Source organism: Citrus clementina, unplaced genomic scaffold, assembly GCF_000493195.1.
Source record: "Citrus clementina cultivar Clemenules unplaced genomic scaffold, Citrus_clementina_v1.0 scaffold_9, whole genome shotgun sequence".
In the NCBI taxonomy this organism is placed as follows: Eukaryota; Viridiplantae; Streptophyta; class Magnoliopsida; order Sapindales; family Rutaceae; genus Citrus; species Citrus x clementina.
In genome coordinates this window covers 28,293,916-28,314,733 of record NW_006261964.1, presented here as the reverse complement: position 1 = coordinate 28,314,733, position 20,818 = coordinate 28,293,916, and the positions used below count along the sequence as shown (strand labels likewise).

General features: G+C 32.9%; 3 protein-coding genes across 3 annotated transcripts; 1 reads left to right on the top strand and 2 right to left on the bottom strand.

Moving 5' to 3' along the window:
* The first annotated feature begins 1,219 nt into the window (after window positions 1-1,219).
* On the top strand, window positions 1,220-2,502 carry LOC18033214 (carboxylesterase 1). The gene has a single exon (XM_006421742.2). The coding sequence runs from the start codon at window positions 1,391-1,393 to the stop codon at window positions 2,312-2,314; it is 924 nt and encodes a 307-aa protein (XP_006421805.1). The 5' UTR covers window positions 1,220-1,390; the 3' UTR covers window positions 2,315-2,502.
* Window positions 2,503-2,896: 394 nt separating this feature from the next.
* Window positions 2,897-4,192, bottom strand: LOC18031787 (carboxylesterase 1). Its single transcript, XM_006421741.2, has one exon. The coding sequence runs from the start codon at window positions 3,961-3,963 to the stop codon at window positions 3,001-3,003; it is 963 nt and encodes a 320-aa protein (XP_006421804.1). The 5' UTR covers window positions 3,964-4,192; the 3' UTR covers window positions 2,897-3,000.
* A 3,585-nt stretch (window positions 4,193-7,777) lies between these two features.
* Window positions 7,778-8,995, bottom strand: LOC18033056 (probable carboxylesterase 120). Its single transcript, XM_024184616.1, has 2 exons — window positions 8,508-8,995; window positions 7,778-8,420 (listed from the first exon to the last, which is right to left on the bottom strand). The coding sequence occupies exons 1-2, from the start codon at window positions 8,867-8,869 to the stop codon at window positions 7,946-7,948; spliced, it is 837 nt and encodes a 278-aa protein (XP_024040384.1). The 5' UTR covers window positions 8,870-8,995; the 3' UTR covers window positions 7,778-7,945.
* Between the last annotated feature and the right edge of the window lie 11,823 nt (window positions 8,996-20,818).

The window sequence follows — 20,818 nt, the reverse complement described above, 5'->3', positions numbered from 1 at the left end:
ATAAGTCAACACTAACTGTAAAATAAAACATAAATTTTGGAAATAGAACATAAGGCTTGTAAGAAGAAGGTAAAAAACTAAATTACTACAAAATTGATAAATTGATGTATTATTGGTAAATAAAATGAAAACTTACAAATATAACATCAAATAAGTAAATCAACATTATGTGCAAACTAAAACATAAATTTTACAGATTATGCCTAAAACTTATGAATAAAAGATAAAATATGTAAATTAATATAAGACTTACTGCCCAAAAGAAAATCACAATTGCAAAATAAAAATCATTATAATATTTATTACCTTATATATTTATTGATTTTTTATTTGAATTGAATAATACTAGTTTTGTATTTATGTAATACATGTGATGTTTTATTAAGGATGAAATTTATTCTCAAAATCGGATTTTGAAAAAATAATTATATTAATATCTTTCATAGTTGTTGTAAGATGAGGTTATTTTGCATCTTTGTACACTTCCTCGACAACAATCCTAAATGGTCTCTAAGTACAAATAAAAAGTTTGAAACAACTTGAATTATGCATAAGACTCAAAATTAGAGCTAATTTTATTGATATATCATATACATTTATAGTAATATAAGAATTTTTTTATTTTATTTTGTATTTGCTTGATCCATATCAAGATAAATACTTGTACTTAATCAACTTGTGTAATAAATATATATATTATTATATAAAATGATAAAAAAATATAAAAATGTCATAGAATAAATATAGAATTTATAGTTAAAATAATTTAATAAAACTTATTCTACTTTTTTCAGTGTAATTTTTTGTTTAATTAATGAGCAATTTTCTTGTTTATTTAAAGAAAATATTTTTCACTAAAATTTTATAGAAACAATGTTAATTTTTGAAATAATTAATAATTTTGTATGAATTTATTGGTTTTACTTTATATTTACTAATCCTATGTGTAATTTACAATATTTATTTCTATCACGATATTGATGCTGTGATTTTCATTACGGTATTATAGAATTTTTCGAAATTAAAATAATATAAAGTTGAATTTTTATTACACAATAAATTATTTAAAATTATTTTTAATTTTTAATTTTTTTATCTAATGATCAATATTCAGCAAAAATTCAATTCAGAATTCTTATGCTTTTGTCTTTCTAATTCATGACAGAGTAATTTTTTGTATTAAAAAATTTCTTAAATGCTTCAATCTCCCCTACTCTCTCCATAAATTAGACCCCGTGACTTCTCAAAGCCATCGGAGCCTCGAAATAAAAGCTGAAAGCATATCAAATAATTATTTCCAATTTGATTCATCACCTAACCTCAGCTAAGGTTAAACATCTCAGACACAACTGCTCTATGTGAGTCAACCACTGATTTCCCCCAACACCCTATGTTCACCTTCAACTCCGACGGCACGATGACTCGCAACCACAGCCTCTACCCAAACACCGCAGCCACACCCGATCCAAATGACGACACCATAGCTCTCTCCAAAGATGTCCCCGTCAACCAATCAAACAACACTTGGGTCCGCATATTCCTGCCCCGTCAAGCACTTGATTCTTCCACCGACACCAAGTTTCCCCTCGTAGTTTACACCCACGGTGGAGGCCTCCTTCTCTTAAGCGCAGCCACAAAAATCTACCATGATTTATGCTCAGAAATTGCATCCCGAGTCCCTGCCATTATTGTGTCAGTAGATTACAGGCTTGCCCCCGAGCACCGCCTCCCAGCGGCCTATGATGATGCCGTGGAAGTCTTGCAATGGGTCAAAACCACTCAAGAACACTGGTTGCGACAATACGCTGACTTCTCGTCTTGTTTCATAATGGGTGATAGCGGAGGTGGCAACATCGCTTACCACGCAGCACTGCAAGCAGCCGCACAAGTTGATGATTTGTTACCTTTGAAGATCAAAGGGCTGATATTGCTCAAGCCTTTCTTCGGTGGGGTCAAAAGGACTGAGTCAGAGTTGAGGTTGGCCAATCAACCGATTTTACCACCACCTCAAACTGATTTCACGTGGCAGTTAGCATTACCCATCGGGGCTGACCGCGATCATGAGTATTCCAATCCAATTGTGGGAGGTGGGTCAAAGTTTTTAGACCAATTCAGGTTGTTAGGGTGGAAGGTGATGGTGACTGGGGGCAGTGAGGATACGTTGTTTGACCGTCAAGTTGAACTGGCGAAGTTGATGGAGCAGAAGGGTGTGAATGTGGTGAGTTATTTTGATGATAGCCCCCACGATATGATTGGCGATCCTGTCAAGCTTGAGGCTCTGTATGTTAACATAAAAAAATTCATTTCGTCTTGAGAATTAATGTGGCTGCATATTATAAATGTTACGTGAGTGATCGATATGGCCAGTTTAAGTGGTGTTTTATTTGTTATAGCTCTTCTGTGCTGTTGGCTCCGTGTTAACATAAAATGATCAGATCTTGTCTGGTGTGATAGATTGTTAATTGCTCCGGCTTTGTCATGATCATAAATATATTAACAGCAATTAAGCATCTAAATTTTTTCTTGCCACTACGTACAAATATACTTAGGCACTTCAAACATCGACCAATCCTCTTTAACTTTTTAGATATTTTAATAGTGTACAGTTTAAATCAAATAAAAAATAAATGTACAAAATTATAAAGTATTAAATCAAATAAAAATTAAATAAGTTACAGCTGCTATAACTTATAACATCTTCAAAATCATGTAAAAAATATAATAGATGATAGAATCTGTATGATTAATAGAATTTACGTGATTTTTGAAGAGGTTAAAAGTTACAACAATTGTAATATTTTTTTAGTATAAATTTATGATTGACAATAACCAACTTATTTATTTATTTTTTAACAAAGGACAAACACTACGGTGTAAATACCCTAAAACAAAAAAAGATGGAATGCTTTTATTATTTGCAATTATCATAAAAATCCAAAGCGAGAATCATAATTAAACATCAAATACCTAATTACACTGACCCACCACCCCACTCACTAATTAAGCAGTCTTCGTGGAGGACAAAACAAAGTCTTTAAAATAACCGCACAGAGCAGGACCGACAAAGTCTCTAGTGCGGTGGCCACTACCATCAACATGGCCCACCACAGCCACCCCCTTTTGGTCCAAAAGCTTTAGAAACTCAATCTGACGGTCACTCATTGGGTCAGCAAAGCCAACGTACTCCATCACCCTCCATCCGAGCGAGCTCATTTTCTCAATCAGCTTTGATCCACCTCCCACCGTCGGATTGCAATACTCATGATCACGGTCTGCACCCAGTGGCAGTGCCAACTCCCAACACATATCATTAATAGCCAACGGAAAATCAGGATCTTTCTCCAATCTCAACTCTGATTCCGTCCTCTTGACCCCACTGAAGTATGGTTTGATCAAAATCAGGCCCTTGATTGTCAGCGGCAACAAATCATCAACTATAGCAGATGCACGTAATCCTACCTGGTAAGCTAGGTTACCACCAGCGCTATCTCCCGTTAAGAAACAGGAAGAAAAGTCAGCGTACTGTTGTAACCACCCGTCTTGACTTGTCTTGAGCCAGTGCAACACTTCCATGCCATCATCGTAGGCTGCGGGAAGACGATGCTCAGGGGCAAGACGATACTCTGCTGTCACGACCACAGCAGGGATTTGGGCCGCGATCAATTGGCAGTACTCATGGATGGTGGATGTAGCTGCGCTTTTTAAAACGAAGCCTCCGCCGTGGAAGTGAATAATGAGAGGGAGCTTGGCGGATGATGAGGAACAAGTATTATTATTATTATTAAGTGCTTGACGGGGCAGGAATATACGTACCCAGATGTTTTTTGATTGGTTGACGGTGAAATCTTTTGAGAGGGCTATTGTGTTGTCATTTGGATCGGGTTTGGCTGGTGTTCTTGGCAAAACATCGGGTTCCCGAGTGATGGTGCCATCGGCGTTGATCCTCACCGGGAAGTTTTCCATTGTTGGGCAAATTGTTTTGAACTTGGATGATATGATGGTGCAACCGACTGTAGGCTTTGCTACAATGGGATGCGAACGCGCAACAATAGGTGTGACTGAAAAGTCAAAATAGCCTGCACTTCAGACCAGTCGTTTATCCGCTATTTAGGTCCAGAAATAATTCAAATGATAAAAGTGCAAAGAACTTAATAATAAGTTAAAAAAAAAAAGAGAGAGAAAAATGTAATGAACAGTATTTTTTTCCCAGCGTAAGTGTTCAACTTTTCATGATCCACTGATTGTCTGATATGTGCAGGAGCATACCAAGAATGATTTGTCCAACATACGGCTGTAAATTAATCTAACGGCTATACACATTGCAATCCTGTGGTCACGGATGATAGATATTTTGACTTTGTACATTTGCTAATGCTTGTCCATGAGCCATCTAGAGAATCCCTGACTCAGCATAACGTGTCAACAAAGAGTTGCTCACTTGATCCAATTGCTCACTTGATCCAATGGTCATAGATAAATTCCCTTTGTTATTAAAGATAAGGGTCATCTTAAGTATTTTTTTTAATATATACATATACTAATTTATTATAATCATAACTCTACTCATATTTTACTATCATCGATATTCTTCGTAAATAATTTTATTATGACACATCTTAAAGATCGACCCTCACTAAGAGTTCAAGGAGACATACCAACGAACTACGAGCTCATTGACTTTTGAAGTTATCTGTTACATTTAATATAATTTATAGCCAAACAAAACTTATTTATTGGCTCACCTGACCCTAATATCTATTACTCGTTTTTATATTTAAAAAGCTTGATTTTAAGTTACAATAAATGTAACTTTAACAGTTAACAAAACCCAAAAACAACCATGCATGTTTGTCGTCTACATTTGCTTATGCTGATCCATGAGCCATCTAGATTTAGAAAATCCTCACTGAGAATGCTGTGTTAACCTTGTGTTGTCACCAAAGAGCTGCTAATTCAATTTTTCACCTTATTTCGTACTGGACTATTGATTGATGCCGGGGTTGTAGTGCAGAAGAATTTCATCAAATACCTTGTTCAGTTTATCGAGCACCTATTTTATCCTAATAGAAATCAATGGGATACCTGAATACATAGTCCAATCCTCAGATAAGCTCTTTTATGGCGTTCCTCGTCTATTGATTTTTAGCATGATTTTCTTTAACTTGTTTATCTTTTTTTTTTTATGATGCGAGATATGTAACATTAATAGTAGAAATCGCATACTAATTATTTCAACTTAGTTTTCTTTCAATCTACAAAATTATGTAATTGTGCAAGAAAATTTGTAAAATATATAGAAAGGTCATGTTCTCTCTTTATTATCACATTATGTATTTTGAAATCTCAGTTTCATTCTTTTATACAAGATTATTTGTGATATTACATTAGAGATTATAACTTATATTTACAATCACATTTATACTAATTGATCTATTATATTAGAGATTACAAAATGTATGAAATAATTAAAAAAAGATTGAAACTAACTTTATAAGGACCTCTCTAAGTTACATTTACCGTAACTTACACTCAGTGATGCGATGGGTTGGCCAATAAATAGATGCCAAGTGAACAAAATAGCAATAAAATGAAACTGGTTTAAAAGGTTGGAGTTCGGTCACCAACATGTGTCAACGGGAGAAATTCCTTTCTATAGCCGGTCATGACAAAAGTTAACCATAACACACCATAACGTTAAGCAAAAGAGATTCTATCTCTTCTTCCAACCCAATCCTCCTCAAAATTCACTGCCAACCTCCACCACCGAATTTCAGCCACCCGGATTTCAATGATTCAAATCCAACTTCAAAGTCGGAGTTTTTATTCAGTTCCAAACAAAATCCAGATGGAAAACCAGCTTGGAGACTGCAAAATCAGTTTCTAGTTGTGATTATTCTCCTCCCTCGGCCATTTTCTTGGAGTCAAAACAAAACCCAGATCAAGAAAAGGATTGTAAAGAAAATTGCAGATATGGGTCTGTTTTTGCTTCTGTTCTTGTTGTCGTTGTTTCTGTTCTTGTTGTCAGCTTAGGGTTGTTGCGTGTTGATTGAAGGCTGTGAGGGCTAAAAATTTTCTTGTGTTGAGTGAGGTGAAATGAAGTGAAATGAAGAAACAGAGAGGTGAAAAAGGGTGTAGATGAAAACTAAAATTCACAAATTCACAACCTAATTAATACTTTATTAAACATATACCTACACAAGTTGGAGCATGGGTTTCTTTCATCAATTCGAAGCTTAAGATTAGAGCATGAAAGGATCAAAATTTACAACTTCATCACTGTTCATCGAAGCAAATTAAATGGATAAAAAATTGAATACATAGAAAATTCTTGGACCGAATTAACTGCAAAATCACGATTCAAAATGCAAAGAATGGATTAAAAAAAGGGAAAAAAAGTAAATTTAATAAGGCACGGGAAGCAAAACTAATGACGGGATAGAAAGATTTATGCATTAGATTTACAACAAAATTTGTTCATGGATTACACAAGTTATAAAGCATGGGAAATTCTAAATAAAAAGGGGATTGAAATCAAGTTATAAAAATTGTATTTACCCAGTTAAATTTGTTGCAGAAAATTGCTTTGATTGAAGAAGAAAAAGAGACGAGGGATAAAAAAAAAATTTATTCTTTTTCTAAGAATAAACCGTTTGGTCAAGTAGCCCGTTCCTTAAAATAATCAGTTCGGCCGATTTACCACTTAATATTACTTTTTAAAATTTTAATGTCATCCGTTGGATCCAAATTTGAGTACATTCAACGTCTTAGATTCACTGGACTGTAAACGTAACTTAGGGATTGCCACTTTATAATACTTTTACGGGGGCTAATACAATAAGTGTGCTTTACCCTGCAATGTCACATTTGAACTATTCACAGCTGCAATCCTCATCTAATGGCTACAGATGATTCAATCTAATAGTTCATATTACTTGTACCATACCTTATCACCTAATCATTCGCTTTAAGTCAACTTAGTTCTTCGAGTAAGCTGAGTCACCCGTCCATATATATATATATATATATATATAATGTCATCTTGTCATGTCCAAGTCAATGCCACTGCAGCTCCAGCTCACTCGTCAATCCTGACGCACTGTCTTCATTCAGGCATCTCATCAAACATCCTTGCAATTGCATCAAACGCCTTGCTCTAACATCTCACACATGCTGTGACGCTAGTCCCTTTTGTTTATTTATCATTATCATATTACAGAATATGGACGTTATAATAATTACGGATCAACTAAGGCTTGAAATCTATATGATTATAGCAAAGGCACTTTTCAGAGTATCCCCGAAAAATCTAGCCAATTAGCAGCCGTGCTATAACTCATAATTGCCAAGGGAGGGGGATGTAATTTCTCACATGGATTATTCTTTGAAGTGCCTACTCAGCGATAAGAAAATATAATTAAATTTACTAACATTAAAACTTGGGATTTACTGGGAGTTTGTAGCACAAATCAAATTGCTATGCGGACCTTTCTGCAAGTTCCGAAAGGAGTATAGGAAGTCAAGACAACATAAACATGTCAATGAGAAAACAATATTGAGGAAAACCGTGTCAAATAAGCTCGACCTAACCAATATTGGGAAAAATCTGAATTTATACGCACAGGAATGCGACATCCTGACTATGGCATGTACCCTTGAATCAATTCAAATAGAAGAGTTAAACTGAGCAGTGAGCAAACAAATGCAGTGGCAAGATAACATACAGGCATATATGCTTGCAATATGTCTTTATTAATTTAATCATCATAACAAAACCGGAATAACAAACAATTTAAGACACCAGACAGTATCTGTAACATATGGCTGACATATATATTAAGAAAAGAAAGCAAATGCCAACAATCAGCCATAACAAATTAAGCACCCCTTGATCAGCCCAAAATGAACAACAGTCACTAATAATTGTAATATACAGCCACTTCGATTCTCAAGACAAAATGAAATTTTTTATGGTAACATGGAGGGCCTCGAGCTTGATAGGATCTCTAAGCAAACTGTGGCCGCTATCATCAAAATAACTCACCACATTGACGCCTTTTTGCTCCATCATCTTCGCCAGGTCAACCTGACGGTCAAACAACGTATCCTCACTGCCCCCAGTCACCATCACCCTCCACCCTAACAACCTGAATTGGTCTAAAACCTTTGACCCACCTCGGGCCGTTGGATTGCAATACTCATGATCACGGTCGGCCCCGATCGGTAATGCCAACTGCCACAGTAAATCAGTACTAGATGGTGGTAAAATCGGTTGATTCGCCAACCTCAACTCTGACTCCGTCCTTTTGACCCCACCAAAGAAAGGCTTGAGCAATATCAGACCTCTGATCTTCAAAGGCAACAAATCATCAACTTGCGCCGCTGCTAGCAGTGCTGCGTGGTAAGCTACGTTGCCACCTCCGCTATCGCCCATTATGAAACAAGACGACAAGTCAGCGTACTGTATTAACCAGTGTTCTTGAGTGGTTTTGATCCAGTGCAAGACTTACACGGCATCATAGTAGGCCGCTGGCAGGCGGTGCTCGGGGGCAAGCCTGTAATCTACGGACACAATCACAGCAGGGACTCGGGCTGCAATATCTGAACATAAATCATGGTAGATTTTTGTGGCTGCGCTTAAGAGAATGAGGCCTCCGCCGTGGACATAAACAATAAGGGGAAGCTTGGTCTTGGTGGAAGAATCAAGCGCTTGACGGGGCAGGAATATGCGGACCCAAGTCTTGTTTGATTGGTTGACGGGGACATCTTTGGAGACAGCAATTGTGTGGTCATTTGGATCGGGTGTGGCTGTGGTGCTTGGGTAATTGCTGTAATCGCGAGTGATCGTGCCGTCGGCGTTGACGATGAACATTCTGTAGTTGGGTGAATCACTGGTTGTCTCAGATGGAGAAATTTTGTCTGATTGACATTTATCAAGTGAGTTAGGGCTATTGGCACCCCTTTAAAACGCTGTCAAAACCCCTTTTGTTTCTTTATATACACCCTCAAAAATTTTCAAAATAATATCAATTTTTTGCAACACCATTGTTAATAATAAAACTAACCTTCATTAGAACTCTTCCTCGTTAAACCTCAATCCTTCAAAATTACTTTGACTTTTGATCGAGTGGTTAGAATCACTCCCTCACAATTGTAAGAGTAGTGGTTCGAATCCCTATAAAAATATTATAGATGTTTAATTCATCTTTTTAATTTGAATAAAGATAATTTTATTCTTTTTAAATTTGTAGTCTCATGTAATATGAATTGTAATTTAAGTAATAGTCTCATGTAATTAAAAAAAAAAACAATCCTTCCATTTTATTTCTTATTTTTGAAACTTTTTTCAATGAAAAAAATGGTTCCTGTTGCACGCAATTATTTCTATTTCTCTACACAACCATTGGCAAAAAGAAAACGAACCCTTTAACACAAACAGAAATAATGATAAAAAAGAAAAGAGTCAAACAAAGATTTGAATTAACGGGTTTGATGGCAGATTTGTGAGGGAGAAATGATGGGTGAGTGTAATTCTTATTGTAATTTAATTTTAGAATAAATTTCCTTTGATTTTTTTTTTTAAAAAAAAAAACCAACTAACATAGCAAAAATTTTCCAACACCAAACAAAAAAATTGAAAAAAAAAATTATCCCATCACAATTTTTGATACGGGCTTGTCAATTGAATTGGATGCAAAGGACATTTTGCCAAGAGAGGAAGAAGGAACCAAAACCATGACTAACCAAAACCATGACTAAGGGGCCCAAAAATGAATTCGCAGAAGCAAAACAGCAGCTCAACTTTAGACCCGAGAGAACCAAGAAACAGCCAGACTGGATGAAGGACTACGCCACGTGAACCATGACAGCAAGGGTGGATGGATAATTCCTCTTAACGACTATCTGAATTCTGTTATTATAATTTAGATATTTTACAATTGTCAGCTCATGTTTGTTTTTTAGCCTTAGAATACTCTAGAGGAGTCACGAGATATATATGCAAAAGGGAATATTGTGCAAGGCATGTTTTATGAATGAAAGTCCTTCTCTTTCTCATCTCTGTCTTATTCTTTTTTTATTCTGGAGCCGTCACTCGCTCGAAGAGTGCTCAATCATTGGTACATTTTTTTAATTCTAGCAGTAAAGTGTATCAATTTTCCCATTAGAATAATCTCATAATATAACCTTTTTTTTTCTTTTGAAATATTAGAGAAATCATTTGAACACACTAAACTCCTCATTGAACTCATTTACTATACTCTTAAAATTTAAATTTAAAAAATTAAATTTAACTCTATAAACCTACCTAAGCGCCTAACATAACCTTACTAGACAAAATTAAAATATTATTAAAACATTATTTTTGCTTAAGAACTCATTAAAATCACATATAAAACTTTTAGTTATATTTTGTTATATTTTAAATAGAACAAATATTTGTTTATTGTTTTATTCTAGCAAAAAATTTTAAATCTATGTAAATCTTCCACATAGTTTCATTATCTGAAATATAAAATCTTATATAAATTAACTTCACTCTGTTATTTTCAGACTCTTCTTTTTCATCTTCTTCCTTTTTTTTTCCCACTCAAATCTGTGACATTAATTTAATCACAACCATAGCGATTAAGGGAAGCCTTTGACCAATACAAAAGACAATAAAATACAAGAAATTATAAATTTAAAAAATCAGTAGCAACAAGTTATTAGTACTTTTCTTTTTCTTTTTCTTGTAAGAAGCTTGACGAGCGAGGAATCCAAAAGAGAAGTTTTAACAGGCAGTCGAATTCTAATTAGCCGGTGATTGTAAATGTGTTTATGGATTGTTTAGAAGTAGATTTAAGAAGAGGGATGCAGTCAGAAAGTGACGCAAAATTCACTCTGTTTTGATATATGCCTCAACTTTCAGCACTGCTAACATTCATATATGTTAGCGAAAAATCAGTTTTTTAAATTTTTTTATAAAAATTTTTAGAATTGCTCTCATACAATATATAAGAATTTGTAATCTAGAAATCGTACCTTGAAAATCCGATTTGACTTTTTTTCGCTGAGGTGATTTAGGCTCCCAGATCACAATTCGTCACCACCACTTCTATCAGATCACAATCCGTCACCACCACTCCTATTAGATCACGATCCGCCACTAAATAATCTTCCAGGCTATGACTCAAGTTTGATCTGCACTTGACGTGTGGGCGGCTTTATCATCACTAAAATAACTAGCATGAGAAAATTTTTTCTCTCAACAATAGAGAGAAAAATCTTTTTCTCTGATCTGTATAAAGTGGCTACACACCATCTTTTGGGAGAAAATAAGCCATTTTTATATTTCTATCTAGTGGAAACCCTAGGCTCCTTTTTTATATTATTTAATTCTATTGAATCAATTTTGATTTAAATTAAAAATAATAAACCAAAAGTAACGTTACTTCTTTCTTGTCATAAGGGTCCACCTTGTAAAATAATGCCCCTTAGACACAAATACATTACATGGAGCCTCCCACTAAATAATATATTTAGGCTTTTAACCCAAATAGTTAGTTATCTTGCTTATTAATCTAGCAGTGGCGCAGTCAATTAAATGAGCTAACCCGGAGATCATTTGGTAACATACAATAGTGGCTATAATAATTAGGTCTGTAATTAAACTAGTCTAATTATTTAATTTCAAATCTACTCCACTAAAATATTGGAACTAATCTCCATAATTGTATGCTCAAATAATAATTTGTCCCAAGCCACATTGATTTCTTTACTGTATAATCCTTTGTACTACATCGTTAATTAAATCAATATCTCAACTGTCCAATCAATTTAATAACATCTTATTCCTTGATACTTACTGATTTTCTCTAATGATCATTTTCAACATACTAAATATGTTGACACACTCTGACCAAAGAATTATATGATCAAATGCCAAAAACTCATCAAAAGATGTGTTGTACAAATTCTATATTGTTAATCTATAACTCTAATACTTATAATTGCTCCCACCAAGATACTGGGTATATTGATTACAAGTATGTGTCGTGCACATTGGTAACTCAAATGGAATAACAATTACAATCATGAAATTATAACTAACTCAAGATTAAGATTACAGTAAAATCAATGCTTATGAGATTTAATAAGTCTGACAGTCATTACAAGGTTAATTAAATCTCATATGTGATCCAGATTAATGTAGTCAAACTACATCAGTAAATTCATTGAATGATCAGTAAATTCATACATGATTAAAACAAACTATTCAATAAATTTACTACAGTCTAAACATAAATAGAGTGTTCAACTCTATTTATCAACTGTAAACTAAATTTATTTAACTATAAGATAACTTATATTTATGTCTTCTGTGAATCCATATAATGATCACATAAAAATATATAATATGATTAAACAGATATTTTTCAATATATATTTATGTAATTGAAAATATCTCAAATATTTTATTAATAAAAAAATAAATTAATATACTTTAAAAGAGCATATAATCCCAATAATATACACTTTGCAGTTATGAATTGTAATTACGCCGTCAGTTGCCGACATGTGAGAGGTCATTTTCATGTAATAATGATCGGAAATTTTTGGCTCCAACCAAATTGTGATCCTCTGCTATCAGTTTTGGTCTTAATTGCTACCTCAAGGTCACCCCCACAAGTTTTCAAATATTCTCTTTTTTATTAATATATTTTCATATATATATATATATATAACTGCTACCTCAAGATCAGTGTAGGATCTTTCGCTAAAATTACTAATTCAAAATTTCTGGAATTCATGCTTAGTTATCAGCTCTTAGGTTAATTTATAACTGAATAATATAACCGAATACAACAGTTGCCGATTCTCGACTAAATTATCCCCTAAAGAATTTCAGTAGTTAGATTAAATGAGAAAGCATCCAACAACCATGAGGAATAAATACAAAAAGTGTGGTAAGATACAACTGCGGCAATGCAGCAGGACCTAGAAAACTCTTGCATTTAATTTTTTTTTTTTTAGTACGTGCATAATAGAAATTTGCATCGTAGGTCTTTTATGCATATTTGGCTTTTTTTTTTTTTTTTGATTAATTGGGGCTCTAAGAAGAGCTAGAGAACAACAGTACAGGGGTGAGAAACCCCGTAAGAGTCATGCAATAATAGAGCCCTAACACCCAAAGGGGGGGAAGGGTACACAGTAAGGCCTAGCGGAATAGAAAAAGCGAGCTTCGCCGTATAATCTGCAGCAAAATTTGCTTCTCTGTAGATATGAGAGATGGAAACATGCCAATCCAATTTGAGATAATCTTTTATAGCCTGGACCAAGGGAGCATGTTCATTGGTCAACACCGAAGGTCCAGCCACCAATTGAGTAACACATAGGCTATCCGTTTCAACTTTCAATCTGCGGATACCAGAATTCCATGTAAGTTGGATCCCTTGATATAAGCCCCAGAGCTCCGCGACAGTAACAGAGCAAGAACCAATCATCATCCCAAAGCCTATTGGCTTTTGAAAAGAAATGTTTGTAATACTCTTTGAATAAAAATAAATAAATAAATTATTTTAAAAAAATAAAAAATAAAAACCTATAGCTGTCTTTCTTTTGGGAGGAAGGAAAAAAAAAGTAATAGTTGTATCACGAAAAAGGATTTCTTGTCTAAAGCAAATAATTGGTATAAAAATAAAAACTATACCCAAAACATGTTCGTTCACCCACTATCACTCACTCACCAAGATTGAGTCCGTGTAAGCTTTCAGAAATCTACATACTTACTACGCAGGTATATCTTACAACGATTCAAGTCCCATGAGCCTCAGAGTACACAAGAGCTGTTTGCATCTTGCCTGCCAGATTGTCATTCATTATTTGGGTATTGATCGTCTGATTCCATGTACGGTTAATGCAATCAGTGGTTACTTTCAGCGTTGTGTCATCCATAAAATCATTCAGAATATAGCCATTATTACATAGAGAGTAACAGCTCTTGTGTACTCTGAAAGTAACCAACATGATTTTCTATTAAGGAGATTTTTATCCCACATCAGCTAATTAAGAATAAATTTTATGCTAAGCATACAAGTTTGAAGTGATCCACAGTTCATGAGTTAGATTTTAAGTATGAATTATGTTTATGATTTCTATACAATATTAGAGCCAATTAGTTTCTAAATGAGACTTAGATATTTGCAACCTTTTCCTTTGATTAGGATCAACCATATAGACCAATTAGTTTTATTGGTAATCTTTTAAAACAAAAACACATCAAATTGTTGTGATGAAAATATATTAATTAAATATTGTAATCTTTTATATCAAAGGGTCCGCTTATAATACAGCTGCTGTATCTCACACAGCCGCTTTTTATTATTTTATTAATACAACCAATAACCGGCCACCGGTACTCTCATTTTAATTGGTTAAAAGAGGTAAAATTAAATGGTAACTATCATATAGCTCCCTCCATTTAGGTAAATATTAAGATAATCAATCTAAAATTAGAAAACTATCAAAGACCCCCCTCAACTTAAAAAAGAAAATACTCCTTTTTCTTTTAATTCATGAAAAAATAGTTAATATATTTAACTTATGTACTAATAAAAAATATAATTAAGTAAAATTAATAGATTAATATATTTAAACAACCAAAATAATTATTTTATTTTATTAATATTACGTTATAAATTTAATGATATTTTACTTTAGAAATGTAACTTATGTACTAATAAGAATAATATTTTAATATATTAAATTACAATAAATTATATATTAATTAAAAAATAAATTATATATCAATTAAACTATTTTTATATTACTTTATAAATGTAATGATGTTTTGCATAAAAAACTATTAAAACAACTTTATCAACTTTCAATCACATTAAAATCCCAGTATCTAAACATATAATAAAAACAATTCATTCCTAAATATTTGGAAGAAATCAATCCCAATATCCCACAATACACATATAAGGACTTAAATCCCTACCTACGAAAATGGTTGCAATGTTTATCCAACTATCGAATAATTATTATACCAAACATCATACTTACCCCTCAAATGTTGTTGTTGTTGTTATTATTAGTGGCTAAAATTAATATGTTCTTTGTACACCCTCTAAAAAAATAATCATATATTAGAAAAATATAAAGCATCTAATATTTGATATTTTAAAATAAAACTCACAAACAATCTCTTATGCAAATTAATTCATACAAAATTATGTCAAATTAATTATTTTATTTAATCTTTTTTGATATAGTAAATTTTTTTTTTTGCTAAACATTAATCAAATTCATAATGGTACATAATATGGATAATTACAAATTGAATGCAACTAATATTGAATAATGTTATATTAAATTATTTTTACAGTTATATACTTTAAGCATGACAATTACATTTCTAAATTAAGTCAAATTATTTGAGTAATACTACACTCACTAGATGATTCATATTTGTATATTGAATAGTGTGCAATTATCACAAAATTAGTTCTGTTTGGGGGAAAAACAGGAAAAATAGCAAAATGCCATGTGTTGACGATCGGAATAACTCCAATATAATCCAAGGTACCCGGTATGATTCGAGGTACCCCGCACGATTAGAGGTGTCCTGCATGATTAGAGGTACCCGGCATAATTAGATGTACCCGGCATAATTAGAGGTATCCCGCATAGATCGGGGTACCCCATATAACTTGAGGTACCCAACAGATTCGATTCAGGAGAATCCTCTGAAAAAGTTTGCCATGAGAAATATTTCCATATCTTGAAGGATAATATTTGATTTTATTAGAATTAAATATCAAAACGTCGTACTGAAAAGGGGGGACAACCGCTTGCCACCTTTGCCAAAAGTGAAGGACACTGTCCTTGCAAAGGTACCCTGGACCACTCTCCAGAGCGCGCCATGTTTCCAAAGGATGAGATACGCCACGAACGCCTTCTTGATTACCAAGCATGCACATAACGGCCAAAAAATCATAAAAAAGTAAAAAGACGTGAAAGGCCTGAAAAGGGATAGCCAATAGCAAAAAAAGATACGCCATGTGGCAACAGAGGTACTCCATATATAAAGGTCTAGGTTTTATTCTCCGTCATGTTCTCATTCACTCATGAACACTCACACTCCACAAAATAAGCTTTCTTCAACCTTAAACCTTGATTTATAGAGGGCGGGCAAGCTCTCTTTTCTATAAAAAAAAACTTGAGTTTGCTAACTTGAGCGTCAGAGTGTGAATGACGGGGTACCTTGGCTTCACCTCTAACGTATATTTCACTGTTTTGCAGGCGTGAAGCTCGCTTCGAAAGACTTTTTCTGGGTTCAAACCTTTCACCATTGTTACCACTTTCTTTTTCCCTTTTCACCTCCTTCGAATTTCAGAAACACCGCACACAACAAACCAGTGAGGTACCCCGTTTCTCTTAAAAATACAAATTCATTATTCTAGATAGGTTTATCTTTTTCTACCCCCAAAATCTGTCTAAAACAAGTTCAATCTTCCATTTATAGCTATTTCTTTTAAATCAAGTTAATTTATATAACAACTAAAAATAATGAAATTATGTAAAAATATTAACAAGCTTAAATTTTATATCTATATTTTTTAAATTAAATTAAATTTTATTTTTGGTGAAACAATAAGTAATTAGGTTTCATTTAGGTGGGTAAAACTACCGCCAAGATAAAAAATAAACAATTTTTTTTAATACCGTGTACATTTACAATTTTTTAATTTTTTTTTTAATACCGTGTACATTTACAATTTTTTAATTTTTTTCCCCAAATTTTGATTCAAAATATAAATACCTCTCATTCTTCCATTGTTAGAAACCCTAGCCACTCAACTCAAAGATATCACCGGCCGCCATTATAGACGCTCAACAAAAAGAAAAACAAGCGGTCGCCATGAGTTTTTACTCCTAAATTTTGTAAATCTTGCTCTTACCTTATGTCTTTCTCACTAAGTCCCTAGATCCCTCATCTTTTCACCTTCGTTAATCTCCCAAAATCAAGCAATAAAAAAGTTGGCATCTTTCGAACACTTATAGTTCGAGGTAAATGTGCAAGCTTTGAAATTATATTCAAAATCTATGCTCAAGCATTTCGCATAAAAAATTTATAAATTCAGTTCCCTTTTCTTGAACTCGTCTTATTAGGGTTTAGATATTAACTGTAATTATTTTTTTTATGTATTTTCAATTATCAATTAAAGTTTTCAATCCCTTTTTTTTTTCTTGCATGTTTTATGGTTCCGTTCTAGATGGATTGGCAAGGGAGAAAATTGACGGACGATCTGATGCAAACAATGCTTTTGACTCCTCTCAAGTGGTTGGATCCAAGTCCAAGTGACGCTGATGAGTGATGAGTAGCCTAAGCTTGAGCTTACTGCCGCCAATTCAAAGAAAAATCTGCTAAGAATATAATAAAGGTAATTTTTATAGGTAATAATAAAGGGAACTTATTAACTGATATTATTAGGGTAATTTGGTCATGTTTTTATTTGATGAAATAGATGAACTATGCCTGTATTGAAAGAAATATAAAAATTATGGTCCAAATGTTTAGATAGTTGAAATTAAAGAAAAAATTGCATCTGAATTCTCGACAAAAAATTTATGTGATAATATATTTGTGTGTATATATGTGTATATAACTTGTGAAATTCAGTAATGAAATCCTATTAGATAGCATGAATTTCTTTACTTCTGAAGAATTCTTAAAATTAAGGTCACAAGTATTTTGCCTCTTTTCATTGTAAATGCAAGAAAATGCAGGTATAATGCTGATTTCTACAATAATTTTATTTCTTTTTAATGTTTCATGCTAGAAAAATTAAAAAAAAGCTAAAAAAGACATTGATTTGAGTTTTTTTTTCTCTGTTGTGATATCGTTATTCCTACCATTTACAATGCTTTGATAATTTGTAATCTAGTTATTTTTAAGTACCCCGAAAAAAGTGTTTGGGAATTCTGACAAATCATAAGAATTGTGGGAACTACAATAAATAAACAAGCAAATAAAAAAATGAACGAGGTTTGTATTTTGAATGTATTTTACTTGCAAGAACAAATCTAAATCTTTTAGGTGCTTAATTTCTATTGCATTTTGTAAGTTTTTCATATTAGATGCTATTTTCATGATATATGTTGTTCATGCAATCATGGATCAGTAGTCCTGAAAAGTTTTGATCTTGTTAATTCTGGATGTATTCTCCTCTTTCAAAGCAACAAATGAATTTCGAGTTTTTTGAATTGCTGTGATGTTTTGATTTCAGCGCATGAATTTTGTGGTTTCTCAATCATTATATTACTATTATATGTTATGCAAAGGTGATGATGGGAATTATGAGTTTGGGTTAGTCAACTTGCTCGTCAGCTGAGCACCACAATCCATTTCTGTATGACAAATAAGCTTCTTTTGGCAAATTATTCTTGAACAATAAATAGTTGAAGAGAAATTAGATTTTGAAGAGCTATTTTCTGAATTCTTTTATATTTGCTTAATTTTGGTAGTAACCTCTGTGTAGGTGTTTTGTTAACTAATATAATGAAGGTAGTTTATTAACTAACATTGTTAGGGTAATTTGGTCATGTTTTTACTTATGAACAATTCTTAAAATTAAAATCTCGTGTTTTTTTTTCATTTGTTTCCTAAACTGAATGCTGCTGTAATACTGATTTCTATAGCGGTTTTATTTCATTCAATTGTTTCATGCTAGACAAATGAAAGAAAAAACTAAAAATTATATTGATTTGAGTTCCCCCCCCCCCCCCCCATTGTGGTATTGATATTACTACCATTTTAAATGCTATGGTAATTCGTAATCTAGATATTTTATGTGCACTGGCTACTTGAACCGATTGTTTTGGGTATGCTGAAAAATTATAAAAATTATAAAAATTATGAAAACTACAATAAATATACAAGCAAATGGATAAATAAATAAGGTTTAGATTTTGAATGCATTTTACTTACAAGAAAAAATCTATATGCTGATGAATTTTTGACAGTTACTTTTAGGTGCTTAATTTCTTTTCATTTTGTAAGTTGTTCATATTAGATGCTATTCGATGATTTATATTATTCATGCAATCAATTTGTTCTTGTTTATTGTAGATGCATTCTCTCTTTATCTTCCAAAGATACATTATCGTTAAATTAAAGTTGACATAAAAATTGCATAGAACAAGTATGCTAGTCTGGAAATAATTTTATGTTTTAATATTGCTGTTAAAAATTTCTTTAAAAAATATATTGTTGGAAATTAGTATATAGTTTTGTGTTTCGTTCGCGTTAGAGTTTTCTTTTTTTGTTGAAAATAAAATTTATTTGGTCCTACCCAAGAATTTAGGACTTGAAATTTGAAATTTTGAATATTATTTATTTTTCCTATCCTTGTTTTCTATTATCATTTATTTATTATTATTGTTTTATTTATTATTTTTTTTGTACGCAGGGACCCTTGAAATTAGGGGTGGGCGCGGTTCGGTTCGGTTTTTTACTAAATTTTTTATAATCGTTCGATTACGATTGTTTTAAAATCATAATCGCGATTAATCAAATTACCGAAATAATCAAATACTCGATTAATTGAAATAATTCGATTCGATTTGGTTCGATTATAAAAAACCTTAAATTAATAAATCTACCACGAACATAAAAAGTTAACAAACAAAAACTCAAAATATGTCTCAAAGTATGTTCAAGAACACATAATATGTTCAAATAACAAGTTTAAATCAAAATAAATAAATGTTTAACTGGTTGTAACCAACAACCAAATGGATCGCATACAACTTAACCGCAATGAACAAATAAATAAATGATGCTTTATGAATAACTTTTTCATTCATTAATTGCATTTGTATTCATTTTGGCCAACCAAGAATATATATATTAAATTATTACATAAACTATCTACAAAAATCGAGATTATATATTATAAAAAAAATGAAAAGTTATGTATTTTTGGTAATTTTTTTTCTTTTTTTAAGACATAAATACAATCAAAAGGACGGTGGCAAAGTTTTTTTTTAGTTTTAAAGGAAAAATAAAACTATAGTAGAGAAGAAAAGAAAATATATAAACTGTCTGTACCTGAATTTTAAGCCGACGCTCGAACAAGGATGATAGACGATGATTGTGGGTCCTAATCAAGTCCAACAAGCGAATCAACGGTTCAGATTCGGCGTAGGTCCCTTCGATAATATGGCCGCCAGCAGCAGCGGAACCCCTCTTCCTTTCCGTCCCAATCCCAAAACTGGCGGAGCTCTGCACGTCAAACAGAAATAGACAAAGGAATGATTATATGGAATTTGCAGGCCAGGTTCAAGAGAGATATTGTTGAGGAATTATGGTATAATTATCATGCCTAGGACGTGTTCGATAATATGCCCAAGAAGGAAAGTGCATCCCACCTGATGTGTTGCATCTTCTCTGTGATTTCCCAAGCAAAAGCAATCAATCAATAAGGTCAATTTGTGAAGGTCTGGGTGCAGACAACGGAGGCCAAAAAGCAGAATGATTTCAACTCTGTGGAAAAGAGTGCAGTTGAGACAGTAACAAGGTTAGCAGAAGCAAAAATTGCAGCGAGGGATGCCACGCGGCTAGCGGGAACAGAAGAAGTCGGGAACCGAAGAAGACATAAGTCCGAAGTTTAGATTTGGATTTTAGGCTTTTAGGTTTTAGCTTTAGCTTTCAAAACAATCGGTTTATTTGAGATTTCGATTCGGTTTTGCGGTTTTTTTTTTTAAATCGAAAACCGAACTGATTGGTTTTACTATTTTTTTATATTACTATTTCGGTTTTTTAGAGGTCAAA